Here is a 17,242-nt window from a genome sequence, read left to right as displayed (position 1 = left end):
GTACCCGGGTGAACCTGTATTTTGGTATTTGCCCATCATTTTGAAACTATTCCTCTGTGCTCACACCCCACCCATTGCTCTGAACGCGCTGTCTGCAGCCACAGGGACACTCACCACAGTCCCTGAGCCCGTGGAACACGCGTAGGCTAACTTGTCCTCTTTTCCTCCCACTTACCTCTGCCTTTCCGTCCCGTCAGTCTGGTGACGCACAGTATAGGAAAACCAAGGTCATAGCGATAACTCAAGACCCTCCCACGTTACTTGCACAGGCTGAAAGGCATCTGCTCCCACAGGCAGTTCGGACTCACTGGGTCCGATGCGGAGCTCTGCCCTTCCCGCCACCCAGAGCCTGAGACTTACTGGGCACTGCCTGGCAGGCTCCCTGGCCCCGGTGCGCGGCGTCTGGGTCCGCGGAGATGCGGCGGGAACAGCGCTGGACTAGGCTCTCGAGCGGCGCGTGATGGGCTCCCTGCAGCGCTTCAGGTGACCTTCGGCACCATTGCCCTGGCCAGCCCACAGTCCCGCCTGCCGTTCCAGGAGCCGGGGATTTTGCGCCCAGCTCGCCTGCCGGATGCCCTGACCGCACAACCCGGGAGGCCTCCTGGACCTCCCTCTTCGTTCTGTTAGTCAGCCAGTCATCCACAGGCATTTATTTCGCTGGGCACTGGGGGCAATACGTGGAGCAAAGGCCCCTTTGGACTGGGACGCCCCCGTGGGTCCTCCTATCTGCTTGAGCCTCTCCTCATCGACTCCTCTTTCATACCTTCTCTCTTCCAGTTCTTTCTTCTGCCCACACCTTAGATAAGCCAGTCCTGGTGAGAGTCTATCCATTGCCCAAGAGAGAAAAGAATCAGCGTGTGGATGGTGACATAGTGCTCCAGTGATCAGGCCCTGCAGCCTTTCTGAACTTGGTGGATGGAATGCTTCCCCCTGTCCCTGATCTTTTCCTTACCCTTCCTCCCTTACTTTTCTTCCAGCTTTTCCCAGGATCCCCTTGCCCAGGTGCCATGCCTGTCCTGTCCTGTTCCTGGCTGCAGGCTTCTAGGACTCAGTCTATCCTCAGCTTTCTAGATGTACTGAGGTGGGCTCTGGGACAGCCCTGGTGGTGCAGGGGACCTCAGTGGACTCAGATAAAGCCCCAGCCTCCCTGCACATTAGGCTAACCTCAGAGACCTGCCTTGATGTGAGCATCTGTGGCTTTTTCCTCTAACTTGCCTCTAGAGTGGCATTTTGGTCCTTACAGCTTGATGAGTCCAGTGTTTTCCCCTTTTCATTGTCATTTTTTCTCTTTCAGCCTGTGTTTCTCCTGGAAAAGAATCGTGTGCATCTTTTTCCTGCCAGTTATCTTATCAGGTTTTGCTCCTCGAGTGAAAGACAAAGAGGATCTTATATTTGCAAATGCACAGCTACAGCCAGCCCAGTACAGGTTTGCCTGAGTGGGGAGGGAGGGGAGCCTTTTCTCCTTTTTTGGAGAGAATTATATCAGAAGCATGCCCACAGCAACTCCTGCTACAAGAACTTCCTTCTCTGGCAAGGCTATGGCAGCCTCTCCTCTCTTTCTCTGTCTCTCAGCATGTTTAATTGGTCTCACCTGACCCCCCTCAAGCTGATGGACAGATCTGTGGGACTTCAGACTGAAAGCAGAGTTGGAAGTAAGCCGTACTTCACCCTCGGGGGTCACAAGTTCCTGATTTTCGGGGGCTCCATCCACTATTTCCGGGTGCCCAGGGAGTACTGGAGGGACCGCTTGCTGAAGCTGAAGGCCTGTGGCTTCAACACCCTTACCACGTGAGTGCTGGTCCCCTAGCTCTCTGTGACCTTTCTACCCCACAGGGACTCCTGATGTCTGCATCCAGGCTCCGAGCCTCTGGTTTTGGGATTGCCTGTCTGAGAATTTACCTTCTGATAGTCATTTCTAGCATGTGCCCTTTAAGTGTCACATCTCACAGTTTGCTGTGGTCACAGCCTTGGATAAGGGTTAATGAGAGAAACAGAAGGAATAAGTGATTTCCACAGTAATGTCTCTAATAGGAGAGTCACTGGGTCCGTTAGGAGCACTCAGCTTAATGACAAATGCTTAAAGTATATTTACAGATAAATATGTGGTATTTTAAAAACAATTTTTATGCATTTAAAGTGAGCTTGTAAAGGAATAATAGCATGAATAAAATGAACATGTAAGGAAATACCAGTATCACTCAAGTGAAGTTTAATGTCATTAATAATTAAAAGCATAGAGATTCAGAAAGACCTGTCTTCAGTCCCAGCTCTGCCTCAAACCATTGCCTCCCAGAGCCCTGATGTCCTCTTCATCCATAAGTAAACAAAATAAAAATTGCTTCAAGTTTGTCTTGATGATTAAATGAGATAAAACGCTTACCTTACGTATGTGAAAAATGCCTATCACAATGCCTGTACTCATTATGATGGCAAAAAGAAATACAAACCTAGTTTAGTCAATCAGAAGAATTTAAACATAAATGTAAAATGATTAAATGTACATTTAACATGATAAATTTAGCGTGATCTTTAACATGATTAGGTGTATAGTGACAAAACGTAACATGTATTTAGGGTGTATTGATGGCTGGGCATTTGTAATCATTTTCACAAAATCATTTAATCCTCCAACTAGCTGTCCTGTGGACCGGATAGTGTCATTCTTACTGTGTGAGGGACAATAACAGAAGAATAGAGGGCTTAACTAGCTTGCTCAGGGTGAGTCTCCTCCCACAATTGCCTCAAGGTGTGACCATGCAGTTGTGAATGAGGATGTCACCAAAGTCATACCTAGGCATAGACTCCTGCCTGTGCACAGATGGCCAGTCACATAAAAACTAGCCCAAAATAAAAATCACATTTGAATTAGGAACAGTGGAGATCCTTTCATAACAGACCTATTTACAGAAAAGTCTTGAGATTCAAAAAATTGGGAGTCAAGAAAGGTGTGTTGAAGGGTGAGCCAAAAGAAACAATTCCGTGGAAGGCAGAACTGTGACAGGTGTATGGGAATGGTGTTTCTGAAGTCAGAGAAAAGGCGGGAACGCCCACCCTTAGTGTAAGGATACCACCTTTGATAGAGGATGGAAATTGTGACTTAAATATATCTACGCTATAAAGTAAGTCAACCAGTTTTAGTTATTCAGAGAACATGTATATAGTATTTGCATTCAGTTGGGCATGTTCTAAACCCTGGAAGATATTAACTCACTTCATCACTATAGCAATACTATGTGGTGAATAGTATTATCACTATCTTTTGTAGGTGAGAAAACTCAGGCAGAGAGAGGTTAAGGCACTTTCTTGAAGACACAGTGTTAGTAATTGTGGAGCTATGCTTTGAGTTCAGCCCAGCACCTGGTTCCAGCTGCTAAGCAATTCAACTGTCTTTCATAATTGTGGACTTTACTTGGAGATTGAGGAAGACATTCACAGAGCTTTGCAACCCTGCTTGTAAACTCTTGTAAAGTCTAAGTCCCCTTTACAGGGCATTTTATCATTTTATGATGCAGAATGTATTTTTCTGTTTTTTGATGAGACGTTTGGTTTGTCACCAGCGATTAGAAGGGTCTATTGTCTTCATGGTCAAGCTGTGGGGTTTTATTAGTTAACATCAGGAAAAAGTAAAGGCAGTTCTGAAAGGCTTAAAATTAAATTATATGAAGGGAAAGAGCAGAAAAGTGTTAGCAAAATGCTATGGGCTATGTAATTTAATGTTTTACATCTGTAGCTATATTAATTATGTTAATTCCATAATAGTTGAGTTCCCTTCCCTTTCTGGGTTAATTCTACATTGGTTGTTACAAAGTATACTTACGATGCATTGATTTTTTTAAAAAGAAAGAACCACCAGATGTCCTCACACACCTACACCACTGACCAGATATATAGCAGGACCATAGTAATACAAAAACTGCACTGGAGATCACAGAAGCCCCTTTCCTCCTGAATGTCCCTCCACCGCCCTCTTGTGGCAAAGCTAAAGGTGGTACTCAGTATAAAGGAGAAAATGCTTCAAGGGCTGGCTCCATTATTGCAAAGCTGATACTAAAGAGTGAATATGAAGCTGGGAGGCACTAAATTAATAATTGGCTTATCTAATATACAAAGGATTTAATAATAAATAATCGAGTTTTATTTAGAGGCTTTTCTGCATCTATTGAAGAAATTATATGGTTTTTCTTCACTCATCTATTGAAATAGTAAATTATATGGACATCTTTTTCTGATATTCAACCAATCCACGGCTCTGCAATAGGTTCTATTTGATTAGGAGACATGAACATGTGAATGTGCAAACACACACACACACACACATAGATTGCTAGACTTGACATATTCATGTTTTATTTCAGATATGTGTGTTTATGATTATAACTGAAATGGATTTAAAATTGTATTTCTGTTAGTATCTTGCCCACTTTTGATATCAATCTTATAATAAACTCACCAAGTGACTATATATGTATATATTTCTCTTCTCTGAAACTATCTTGCAAAAGAATTATCTTTACCGTGAATGTTTCTTAAAATTCACCTATAAAACCTCTGTGATTACTGTCTTTTGTGGTTGTGAGGTGAAGTTTTTTGGGGTAGTATAACTTTGTTGAATGGTTATTGCTTTTTCTCCTAGTGTATATACTATTTTTATTCTATATATCGTTTTTTTCTTTTTCTTTCTTCTTCTTGTGGATTGACTGGGACTTTTAAAAATTCTTTCTTGCACATCATATGGTGTATCAGCCTTTTTTCCCCCTTTAATCTTTAAATGTTTAGTCTTTTCAAAGAACTAGCTTGTAACTTTATTAATATTCTCTGTATCTTTTTGTTTTCTATTTGATAGTTCCTGAATTATGTATAATTTCCTTTCTTCTACCTTATTTGGTTTAGCATTTTTCCTCCTCTCCTCTTCTCTTCCTTCTCCACCTCCTCTTTTCCTCCTTCTCCTTCTCTTTCTCTTATTTTCTTCTTGTCTCCTGAGTTGAATAGTTGAGCTCACTTTCTTTCCAGGATTTTGCTTTTTCTAATATATTTATTCAGAGATATGAGTGTACCTCTAATTATTGCTTTGGTTACATATCCCATACATTTTGCTGTATAATACTTTGAATGTCATTTGTTTTCAAACATTTCAGCTATTTGGGAATATGCTTTCTGATTTATTTATTTATTTATTTAACTTTTTATCATTTTCAAGCATAATTTTCTAGTGTAGCAATTGCCTTGGGATCACGGACATTTTTGAAATTTGTTGAGATTTATTTTGTATTTTACAACTGTTGCATGTGTTTTTTAAGAATGTATGTACTCCACATGTTGGCTACTGAGGTTTCTATGTATTTCTTAGATTGGGCCTTTCATTTGTGTTATTCAAATATATATCCTTACAACTTTTTGCTATTATCTTAATTTCTTAGGGAAGTATTTTATTTTATTTTATTATTTTTTTTTATTTTTTTTTTATTTTTTAATATATGAAATTTACTGTCAAATTGGTTTCCATACAACACCCAGTGCTCATCCCAAAAGGTGCCCTCCTCAATACCCATCACCCACCCTGCCCTCCCTCCCACCCCCCATCAACCCTCAATTTGTTCTCAGTTTTTAACAGTCTCTTATGCTTTGGCTCTCTCCCACTCTAACCTCTTTTTTTTTTTTTTTTCCCTTCCCCTCCCCCATGGGTTTCTGTTATGTTTCTCAGGATCCACATAAGAGTGAAACCATATGGTATCTGTCTTTCTCTGTATGGCTTATTTCACTTAGCATCACACTCTCCAGTTCCATCCATGTTGCTACAAAAGGCCATATTTCATTTTTTCTCATTGCCACGTAGTATTCCATTGTGTATATAAACCACAATTTCTTTATCCATTCATCAGTTGATGGACATTTAGGCTCTTTCCATAATTTGGCTATTGTTGAGAGTGCCGCTATAAACATTGGGGTAAAGGGGCCCCTATGCATCAGTACTCCTGTATCCCTTGGATAAATTTAGGGAAGTATTTTAAATCTTCCCTCTATGGCTATGGATTTGTCCCCTTCTCTGAGTCAGTAAACTCCTCCCTTACTTGAAGCCATGTTTATGGAGCACGTAAGGCCATGATTACTATATCTTCTTGATGGATCATTTCCTTTTTTATTATTTGATGCCTCTCAACATCTATTTGTGAGGGATTTTTTTGCCTTAAAATCCATCTTGCCTCCTATTTAAAATTTGCTAGAATAATTTTGCCTCATATATATCTTTTTCCATCTTTTTGTTTTCAACTTTATCCAGCAATATTTTTTGAAGTAAGTCACTTGTAAGCCTCATTTAGCAAAATGTTTTCATTCTGCTCTTTCAGTGTACAGCTATAAACTTTATCATGCATATTTAAGTTTTTAGCAAACCAACTCTTCATTCCTCCTTACAACAGAAGATCTTGAAATACAGTCAGTTCTGCCATAATGCAACATATGCATTCTTACAAATCTGCATTGTGTACAATTGTGTAACAAGAACTACAGGGCTAATGGCAAACATGAGGTTAGGGGCACAACACTCAAGAAATTTGTTGGTGATGCACACAAAAAAGATAGTCACTAATAAAAATAGCACCTAACAAAAATTTTACACATGTCCCGTTGGCCCTATAGACTCAGCCCTATAGGGGAGGGGCCTGAATGGGTCCTTCTTGCTAAATCTAAATGTGCTATTTTTCTTTATTCTATCTCCATTATCCTTATAGAAAATCCTCCTCTATTCTTATTTTGATTAATTCTTAGCAAAAATTTATTGGGCCTATATAGACATTTGTGGGGTTTGTAATTTTCTTTATTTTCTTACTGGCTAGTACAGAGAATGGGGTGGTGAGTGGGATAATTAATGTATATAAATCCAAGGAACCTAGAATCATAGGATTATTGGCAGCGTGGATCACAACTGGTTAATAAAGAAAAGAGCTATTGACAATAGTCATTGTTCATGTAATACAGATTTAATTGCCATTGGAAACTTCAGCTTATTCCCAAATAGAACTATCCCAGGTGTTAGCATGGATTTGGGACTGATCTAGAAATTTAGAAGAAAGAAATCGAAAGATGCTTATTGTACTTCCCCCTTCCCTATTACAGCTATGTTCCATGGAACCTCCATGAGCCGCAAAGAGGCAAATTTGACTTCTCTGGAAACCTGGACCTGGAGTAAGTAAATGCTGTCACTGCTTCTGCGGCCTGGTCCAGGGTGGGGAGACAGAGACGTGGCCCCTTGGATTTGATTAGGCCATCTTGGTTCTGCATTTAGAACCAGAGAGAGGCTGGGACCTGGAACCTTGTTCTCAAGACCGAAATGCTCTCTAGCCATGAACTTGTTACTCTCAGGGGTCTGGGTTTACCTCATCTGAGCTCAGACCTTTTCACTGCAGCTCGGAGGTGCCTAATCCCCAGTGTCTGCCTTGCTTTGCAGTGTGGTCCAGCCATCTGGTCTGGGACAAGGCTTGCCTCTCTAGGGTAGTAAGGCACTTGGGGTCAGGTTCACTGTTAGGACCCCACTTCCACCCCTCCCTGTATCCTGTCTGATGCCCTTGGTCCTCTTGCCCCCAGTGGAGGTATGCAGAAGGTACTGGGCTGGGAGCAGGGGAGAATCCAGCTCGCAGGGCGTCTGAAAGCAGGGAGGGGAGGATCCAGGTAGATCCACCACCTTGTGATGTGTGCCAGGCTCATCCCCACCCTCCCCCTCTGATGTCTTGAGAGCTGCTGACACTGACCTCCCTAGGGCCTTTGTGCTGATGGCTGCGGAGATCGGGTTGTGGGTGATTCTGCGTCCAGGCCCCTACATCTGCAGTGAGATGGACCTCGGGGGCTTGCCCAGGTGAGCAGTGCTGAGTCCAGTATAGTAAAGTTGTTGGCTTTACTAAACATAAAACTTCAGTCTAATAACAAATGAGCACATCCGCTGTGTCTTGCACTGTTATGTGCTTTACACACATTGTCTCAGACAATGGTTGCAGTAATAGGGTGAGGTATAGGTGCTCTTGTAATCCTTATTTTACAGATGACACATCTTCCTAGTGCTCTAGGCATGTGGCCAAGAGTGTGCAGGGGAAGAGGAAGCATTGGGATGATCATAGTCTTCTTGCCCCACTGGAGAGAGCTATGCCCAACTCTGTCAGTAGTGGGAAGAATGGGAACAGAAGCTTTAGACAGTGATGGGTGGGCTTGTTCTGATGATGTCTGATTGTTCTTTTATTTTGTCAGTGGAAGACCAAGTTCTCTTGTACTAAGCGCCTTCAGATTCCCTCCCCTCCCTCTCATTTTTCTTTGCCTTTTTCTCTCATCTGTGATGCATGCTTTTAATCCAAACAACTAAGGTTCAGGGTGAGAATTTAAGAATGCTCTTCTGTTATCTCCACAAGCTGACAGGACTGCCCATTTAGTTCATGGCTTTGCCCCCAGGTGAGTACTTTTACTCCCCTTTGTCATGTAAAGGCATTTCTTTTGTCCAAGGTGAGCTAGTTTTCGCTTTCCAGCTCTGGAGCAGAAAATGCCTGACCCTTGCAAGAAGAGGGAGCTTTCGAGAAGCAGCAATTCATGGTGCAGTTAGCTGGAAGCCATGCCCAGCACCTTACAAGTTGACCTGGGGACAAGCTTACTTACTTGTAAGCTCCTCCTCTGTGCTGGAAATCTTAGGTCTTGGAGGAAATGTAACCATTTGCCTAAAGTACGTACACTGTGTTCAAGAAAAATGTTTTAAATAAACTGAATAAGAATGGAGGAGGGTATTAAGATGTGGGTGTACAAATCTTGATGGTAAGTTGTAAAGTGTCATGTCGATGGAGGTGGTATCTTTTCTTCTAAATCTGTGGGATGGTCCAAAAAGCTGACATGGACACATCCCTTCAGGACCCCTGAGTTCTCCAGGATCATGGACATGATCAGAGGATGTAAAACTGCCCAAGAGAGATCTGGAAAGGGGCAGACTGTCATGCCTGGCCCAGCCCCCGCACCTCTGCATTCCCAACTCAGAACTGAGCTTGTCCTCTTTCACCCCCAGCTGGTTGCTGCAAGACCCTAAGATGATATTAAGAACAACCTACAAGGGCTTTGTTGAAGCAGTTAATAAGTATTTTGACCACCTCATTTCCAGAGTTGTTCCTCTCCAGGTAAAGCAAATTCCTCTTTCCTTCTTTCTTATCTTTGCTCTAGGAAAATAATTTTTCTGGCTTGTTCACAGAATAGGTCATGCCTAGTCTCTGTGAGAATTTAAACTGATATTCTTGCAATTTTCAATTCTAGACCTTTGTCTTAAGTGCAGCCTTTACCTCAAGGTTTCTAGAAAGACACACATCTTACAAGGGACTGATGAAGGGTGTTCATTTGTGGTTGTCATTGTTCTGAATGTACTCGATATTCATTAAACTCACTGATATTCATACTGCTTATTTTTACCCTTAAATTATCTTTATTGTTTTAAATAGTTAATACAAGCTCTTGGTGATAAAGCTCAACAGAGTACAAAAGAGTTTATGGTGAAATAAGTCTCCCCTCTTACCCTGAACGAAAGCCATTCATTGTCTTTTCAGGAGACAATTTTGCTAGATTTTTGTGTCTTTCCAGAGGATTTCTACACATATAGAAACAAATTATTTATACACACACTTACACATGTGTATGTATGCTTACTTTTTAATAAAAAATATGCAATTTCCACTGAAAATTTTCTTGTTAACTTAAAAATATATTTTTGGAACCCATTCTTTTTAAGGACTGCATAGCATTCCACAAATGGATATATCATAATTCATTTAACTAGTACCTTGTCATGGACATTTGATTTTTTTTTTTAATATATGAAATTTATTGTCAAATTGGTTTCCATACAACACCCAGTGCTCATCCCAAAAGGTGCCCTCCTCAATACCCATCACCCACCCTCCCCTCCCTCCCACCCCCCATCAACCCTCAGTTTGTTCTCAGTTTTTAACAGTCTCTTATGCTTTGGTTCTCTCCCACTCTAACCTCTTTTTTTTTTTTTTTCTTCCCCTCCCCATGGGTTTCTGTTAAGTTTCTCAGGATCCACATAAGAGTGAAACCATATGGTATCTGTCTTTCTCTGTATGGCTTATTTCACATAGCATCACACTCTCCAGTTCCATACACGTTGCTACAAAAGGCCATATTTCATTCTTTCTCGTGGCCACGTAGTATTCCATTGTGTATATAAACCACAACTTCTTTATCCATTCATCAGTTGATGGACATTTAGGCTCTTTCCATAATTTGGCTATTGTTGAGAGTGCTGCTATAAACATTGGGGTACAAGTGCCCCTATGCATCAGTACTCCTATATCGCTTGGATAAATTCCTAGCAGTGCTATTGCTGGGTCATAGGGTAGGTCTATTTTTAATTTTCTGAGGAACCTCCACACTGCTTTCCAGAGCGGCTGCACCAATTTGCATTCCCCCCAACAGTGCAAGAGGGTTCCCGTTTCTCCACATCCTCTCCAGCATCTATAGTCTCCTGATTTGTTCATTTTGGCCACTCTGACTGGCGTGAGGTGATATCTGAGTGTGGTTTTGATTTGTATTTCCCTGATAAGGAGCGACATTGAACATCTTTTCATGTGCCTGTTGGCCCTCTGGATGTCTTCTTTAGAGAAGTGTCTATTCATGTTTTCTGCCCATTTCTTCACTGGGTTATTTAATTTTTCGGGTGTGGAGTTTGGTGAGCTCTTTATAGATTTTAGATACTAGCCCTTTGTCCGATATGTCATTTGCAAATATCTTTTCCCATTCTGTTGGTTGCCTTTTAGTTTTGTTGGTTGTTTCCTTTGCTGTGCAGAAGCTTTTTATCTTCATAAGGTCCCAGTAATTCACTTTTGCTTTTAATTCCCTTGCCTTTGGGGATGTGTCGAGTAAGAGATTGCTACGGCTGAGGTCAGAGAGGTCTTTTCCTGCTTTCTGCTCTAAGGTTTTGATGGTTTCCTGTATCACATTCAGGTCCTTTATCCATTTTGAGTTTATTTTTGTGAATGGTGTAAGAAAGTGGTCTAGTTTCAACCTTCTGCATGTTGCTGTCCAGTTCTCCCAGCACCATTTGTTAAAGAAACTGTCTTTTTTCCATTGGATGTTCTTTCCTGCTCTGTCAAAGATGAGTTGGCCATACTTTTGTGGGTCTAGTTCTGGGGTTTCTATTCTATTCCATTGGTCTATGTGTCTGTTTTTGTGCCAATACCAGGCTGTCTTGATGATGACAGTTTTGTAGTAGAGGCTAAAGTCTGGGATTGGGATGCCTCCTGCTTTGGTCTTCTTCTTCAAGATTACTTTGGCTATTCGGGGCCTTTTGTGGTTCCATATGAATTTTAGGATTGCTTGTTCTAGTTTCGAGAAGAATGCTGGTGCAATTTTGATTGGGATTGCATTGAATGTGTAGATAGCTTTGGGTAGTATTGACATTTTGACAATATTTATTCTTCCAATCCATGAGCAGGGAATGTCTTTCCATTTCTTTAAATCTTCTTCAATTACCTTCATAAGCTTTCTATAGTTTTCAGCATACAGATCTTTTACATCTTTGGTTAGGTTTTTTCCTAGGTATTTTATGCTTCTTGGTGCAATTGTGAATGGGATCAGTTTCTTTATTTGTCTTTCTGTTGCTTCATTGTTAGTGTATAAGAATGCAACTGATTTATGTACATTAGTTTTGTATCCTGCAACTTTGCTGAATTCATGTATCAGTTCTAGCAGACTTCCGGTGGAGTCTATCGGATTTTCCATGTATAATATCATGTCATCTGCAAAAAGCGAAAGGTTGACTTCATCTTTGCCAATTTTGATGCCTTTGATTTCCTTTTGTTGTCTGATTGCTGATGCTAGAACTTCCAGCACTATGTTAAACAACAGCGGTGAGAGTGGGCATCCCTGTCGTGTTCCTGATCTCAGGGAAAAAGCTCTCAGTTTTTCCCCGTTGAGGATGATGTTACCTGTGGGCTTTTCATAAATGGCTTTTATGATCTTTAAGTATGTTCCTTCTATCCCGACTTTCTCAAGGGTTTTTATTAAGAAAGGGTGCTGGATTTTGTCAAAGGCCTTTTCTGCATCAATTGACAGGAACATATGGTTCTTCCCTTTTTTTTTTGTTAATGTGATGTATCACGTTGATTGATTTGCGAATGTTGAACCAGCCCTGCAGCCCAGGAATGAATCCCACTTGATCATGGTGTATAATTCTTTTTATATGCCGTTGAATTCGATTTGCTAGTATCTTATTGAGAATTTTTGCATCCATATTCATCAGGGATATTGGCCTGTAGTTCTCTTTTTTTTACTGGGTCTCTGTCTGGTTTAGGAATCAAAGTAATACTGGCTTCATAGAATGAGTCTGGAAGTTTTCCTTCCCTTTCTATTTCTTGGAATAGCTTGAGAAGGATAGGTATTATCTCTGCTTTAAACGTCTGGTAGAACTCCCCTGGGAAGCCATCTGGTCCTGGACTCTTATTTGTTGGGAGACTTTTGATAACCGATTCAATTTCTTCGCTGGTTATGGGTCTGTTCAAGCTTTCTATTTCCTCCTGATTGAGTTTTGGAAGAGTGTGGGTGTTTAGGAAATTGTCCATTTCTTCCAGGTTGTCCAATTTGTTGGCATATAATTTTTCATAGTATTCCCTGATAATTGTTTGTATCTCTGAGGGATTGGTTGTAATAATTCCATTTTCATTCATGATTTTATCTATTTGGGTCCTCTCCCTTTTCTTTTTGAGAAGCCTGGCTAGAGGTTTGTCAATTTTGTTTATTTTATCAAAAAACCAACTCTTGGTTTCGTTGATCTGCTCTACAGTTTTTTTAGATTCTATATTGTTTATTTCTGCTCTGATCTTTATTATTTCTCTTCTTCTGCTGGGTTTAGGCTGCCTTTGCTGTTCTGCTTCTATTTCCTTTAGGTGTGCTGTTAGATTTTGTATTTGGGATTTTTCTTGTTTCTTGAGATAGGCCTGGATTGCAATGTATTTTCCTCTCAAGACTGCCTTTGCTGCGTCCCAAAGCGTTTGGATTGTTGTATTTTCATTTTTGTTTGTTTCCATATATTTTTTAATTTCTTCTCTAATTGCCTGGTTGACCCACTCATTCGTTAGTAGGGTGTTCTTTAACCTCCATGCTTTTGGAGGTTTTCCAGACTTTTTCCTGTGGTTGATTTCAAGCTTCATAGCATTGTGGTCTGAAAGTATGCATGGTATAATTTCAATTCTTGTAAACTTATGAAGGGCTGTTTTGTGACCCAGTATATGAGCTATCTTGGAGAATGTTCCATGTGCACTCGAGAAGAAAGTATATTGTGTTGCTTTGGGATGCAGAGTTCTCAATATATCTGTCAAGTCCATCTGATCCAATGTATCATTCAGGGCCCTTGTTTCTTTTTTTTTTTTTTTAATTTTTTTTTAACATTTATTTATTTTTGAGACAGAGAGACAGCATGAACAGGGGAGGGTCAGAGAGAGAGGGAGACACAGAATCGGAAACAGGCTCCAGGCTCTGAGCTGTCAGCACAGAGCCCGACGCGGGGCTCGAACTCACAAGCCGCGAGATCATGACCTGAGCTGAAGCCGGACGCTTAACCGACTGAGCCACCCAGGCGCCCCAGGGCCCTTGTTTCTTTATTGACCATGTGTCTAGATGATCTATCCATTTCTGTAAGTGGAGTGTTAAAGTCCCCTGCAATTACCACATTCTTATCAATAAGGTTGCTTATGTTTATGAGTAATTGTTTTATATATTTGGGGGCTCCGGTATTCGGCGCATAGACATTTATAATTGTTAGCTCTTCCTGATGGATAGACCCTGTAATTGTTATATAATGCGCTTCTTCATCTCTTGTTACAGCCTTTAATTTAATGTCTAGTTTGTCTGATATAAGTATGGCTACTCCAGCTTTCTTTTGGCTTCCAGTAGCATGATAAATAGTTCTCCATCCCCTCACTCTCAATCTAAAGGTGTCCTCAGATCTAAAATGAGTCTCTTGTAGACAGCAAATAGATGGGTCTTGTTTTTTTATCCATTCTGATACCCTGTGTCTTTTGGTTGGCGCATTGAATCCATTTACATTCAGTGTTATTATAGAAAGATACGGGTTTAGAATCATTGTGATGTCTCTATGTTTTATGCTTGTAGTGATGTCTCTGGTACTTTGTCTCACAGGATCCCCCTTAGGATCTCTTGTAGGGCTGGTTTAGTGGTGACGAATTCCTTCAGTTTTTGTTTGTTTGGGAAGACCTTTATCTCTCCTTCTATTCTAAATGACAGACTTACTGGGTAAAGGATTCTCGGCTGCATATTTTTTCTGTTTAGCACACTGAAGATATCGTGCCAAGCCTTTCTGGCCTTCCAAGTTTCAAAGGAGAGATCAGTCACGAGTCTTATAGGTCTCCCTTTATATGTGAGGGCACGTTTATCCCTTGCTGCTTTCAGAATTTTCTCTTTATCCTTGTATTTTGCCAGTTTCACTATGATATGTCGTGCAGAAGATGGATTCAAGTTACGTCTGAAGGGAGTTCTCTGTGCCTCTTGGACTTCAATGCCTTTTTCCTTCCCCAGTTCAGGGAAGTTCTCAGCTATTATTTCTTCAAGAACCCCTTCAGCACCTTTCCCTCTCTCTTCCTCCTCTGGGATACCAATTATGCATATATTATTTCTTTTTAGTGTATCACTTAGTTCTCTAATTTTCCCCTCATACTCCTGGATTTTTTTATCTCTCTTTCTCTCAGCTTCCTCTTTTTCCATAACTTTATCTTCTAGTTCACCTATTCTCTCCTCTGCCTCTTCAATCCGAGCTGTCGTCGTTTCCATTTTGTTTTGCATTTCGTTTAAAGCGCTTTTCAGCTCCTCGTGACTGTTCCTTAGTCCCTTGATCTCTGTACCAAGAGATTCTCTGCTGTCCTCTATATTGTTTTCAAGCCCAGCGATTAATTTTATGACTATTATTCTAAATTCAGTTTTTGTTATATTATTTAAATCCTTTTTGATCATTTCATTAGCTGTTGTTATTTCCTGGAGATTCTTCTGAGGGGAATTCTTCTGTTTGGTCATTTTGGATAGTCCCTGGAGTGGTGAGGAACTGCAGGGCACTTCCCCTGTGCTGTGGTGTATAACTGGAGTTGGTGGGCAGGGCCGCAGTCCGACCTGATGTCTGCCCCCAGCCCACCGCTGGGGCCACAGTCAGACTGGTGTGTGCCTTCTCTTCCCCTCTCCTAGGATTCACTGTGGGGTGGCGTGGCCCATCTGGGCTACTTGCACACTGCCAGGCTTGTGGTGCTGGGGATCTGGCATATTAGCTGGGGTGGGCAGGCAAGGTGCACGGGGGCAGGAGGGGCAGGCTTAGCTCGCTTCTCCTTAGGTGATCCACTTCAGGAGGGGCCCTGTGGCAGCGAGGGAGTCAGATCCGCTGCCAGAGGTTTGGCTCCGCAGGAGCACAGAGTTGGGTGTTTGCGCGGAGCGAGCAAGTTCCCTGGCAGGAACTGGTTCCCTTTGGGATTTTGGCTGGGGGATGGGCGGGGGAGATGGCGCTGGCGAGCGCCTTTGTTCCCCGCCAAACTGAGCTCTGTCGTCGGGGGGCTCAGCAGCTCTCCCTCTCTTTGTCCTCCAGCCTTCCTGCTTTCTGAGCAGAGCTGTTAACTTATGACCTCCCAAATGCTAAGTCGCGCTTGCTGTCGGAATACAGTCCGTCAGGCCCTTCCGCTTTTGCCAGCCAGACTCGGGGGCTCTGCTTGGCCGGCGAGCCGCCCCTCTGCCCCGGCTCCCTCCCACCAGTCCGTGGAGCGCGCACGGCCTCGCTGCCCTTCCTACCCTCTTCCATGGGCCTCTCGTCTGCGCTTGGCTCCCGAGACTCCGTTCTGCTAATCCTCTGGCGGTTTTCTGGGTTTAGGCAGGTGTAGGTGGAATCTAAGTGGTCAGCAGGATGCAAGGTGAGCCCAGCGTCCTCCTACGCCGCCATCTTCCCTCTCTCCTGTCGACATTTGATTTTTTAAATTTATGCTATAATGCATAACTTGGTTCACATATCAGTTTGTACCTGTGTGGATATATTTTCTCTTGCTCACATTCCAGTTTGTTTAAGTTTCATAAATGTAAAGAGTACAGATACCATGCATTTTCCTTTCTTCATGGAGTCTCCTCATCTTATGCAAGGTACCCACAGCCCAAAGACCAGTCTATAAAAACAATAAAGGACAAATATTATACCCTGAAGTTTATAAGGCAGGAATTATTTGGTCATTATGTTTTTTTTTAAATACAACTTTCTTATAAACAAGAGGAGACACATGGTTATTATTTAAATAAAAATATATCTTATTTTAAGAGTGTATCTCTTGATATAACTTGAGTGGGGATAAAAACCAGTTATTATGTTTTTATAAATACCAATAAAGAGCTTATTAGAGTCTTCTTTTTGGGGGAAATATGATACGGACCTAGCCCTTTATAACTACTTCTCAATTGTGAATTGTGAGTTACTATTGGAATAATTATTGAGAAAAGAAACAGGAGATTAGGAATAGAAATAAAGGGAAAGACAGATTAAGAATAATGTCTCTGTAGTATAGCTTTAGGAGAGATGAGCAATGCTGCAGGGAAGAAGACATCATCTTTAGAATTAAACTCTGGGTCTGTTATGCAGAGTCAAGAAAGGCTGAAAGCCATATGTTTCTGGCATTTAGATGGGGCCTGATGTAGGAGCAAAAATCTCTGAGCCTTAAAATTAGAAAGACTTTGAATGTTTGGCTAGAAGTTCAAGCACAAGTACAAATGCCATGTAGCATTAGTGCAGATGCAGCAAGCAAAGCAAATATATAAATATCCCACTGAAATCATGAGGTGAGAAATCTTAGGAAATTTTTAAGAAGCAAGGAATTATAAGTGCAAATGAAATTTAAAAGACCTATTATTACTAAATTGTTAGTATTTTAATGTTTTCTGTTAGGTTACCTTCATTGTTTTAAGTACTGTATTTAAATAATTTTTATAGTGTATTTACTCTTTTACTTGGGACTTTCATTCTTCTCAACCTGTTTGTTTTGTAAGGTCAGCTGTGAATTCTCCTGTGACGGGGATTTTAGAAATCTCACCCTTCATGTTGGGGAGAAGATATGGTTCAATAATACAAACAACTGTTCTCACTTCATCAATGAGGAATACTTAGGTTCACTCAACAAGTAATTATTGAGCACTTGCTATGTGCCAGCTGCTGTGTAGGAGCTTAGCTTCCAATGGAGAG

General features: G+C 41.5%; 1 protein-coding gene across 1 annotated transcript in view; it reads left to right on the top strand.

The window, feature by feature from the left end:
• Positions 1-279: 279 nt before the first annotated feature.
• The window catches only part of LOC125914924 (beta-galactosidase-1-like protein 3), a 59,557-nt gene continuing 42,594 nt past the window's right edge, over positions 280-17,242 (top strand). The window contains 7 exon segments of the mRNA XM_049620627.1: positions 280-450; positions 453-483; positions 1,295-1,426; positions 1,573-1,788; positions 7,114-7,182; positions 7,754-7,849; positions 9,032-9,140. Of these exon segments, the coding sequence (XP_049476584.1) occupies positions 417-450; positions 453-483; positions 1,295-1,426; positions 1,573-1,788; positions 7,114-7,182; positions 7,754-7,849; positions 9,032-9,140 (687 nt within the window). The 5' untranslated portion in view covers positions 280-416.

The sequence above is a fragment of the Panthera uncia genome, chromosome D1 (assembly GCF_023721935.1).
Source record: "Panthera uncia isolate 11264 chromosome D1, Puncia_PCG_1.0, whole genome shotgun sequence".
In the NCBI taxonomy this organism is placed as follows: domain Eukaryota; kingdom Metazoa; phylum Chordata; class Mammalia; order Carnivora; family Felidae; genus Panthera; species Panthera uncia.
This window is presented reverse-complemented; position numbering and strand designations above follow the sequence as displayed.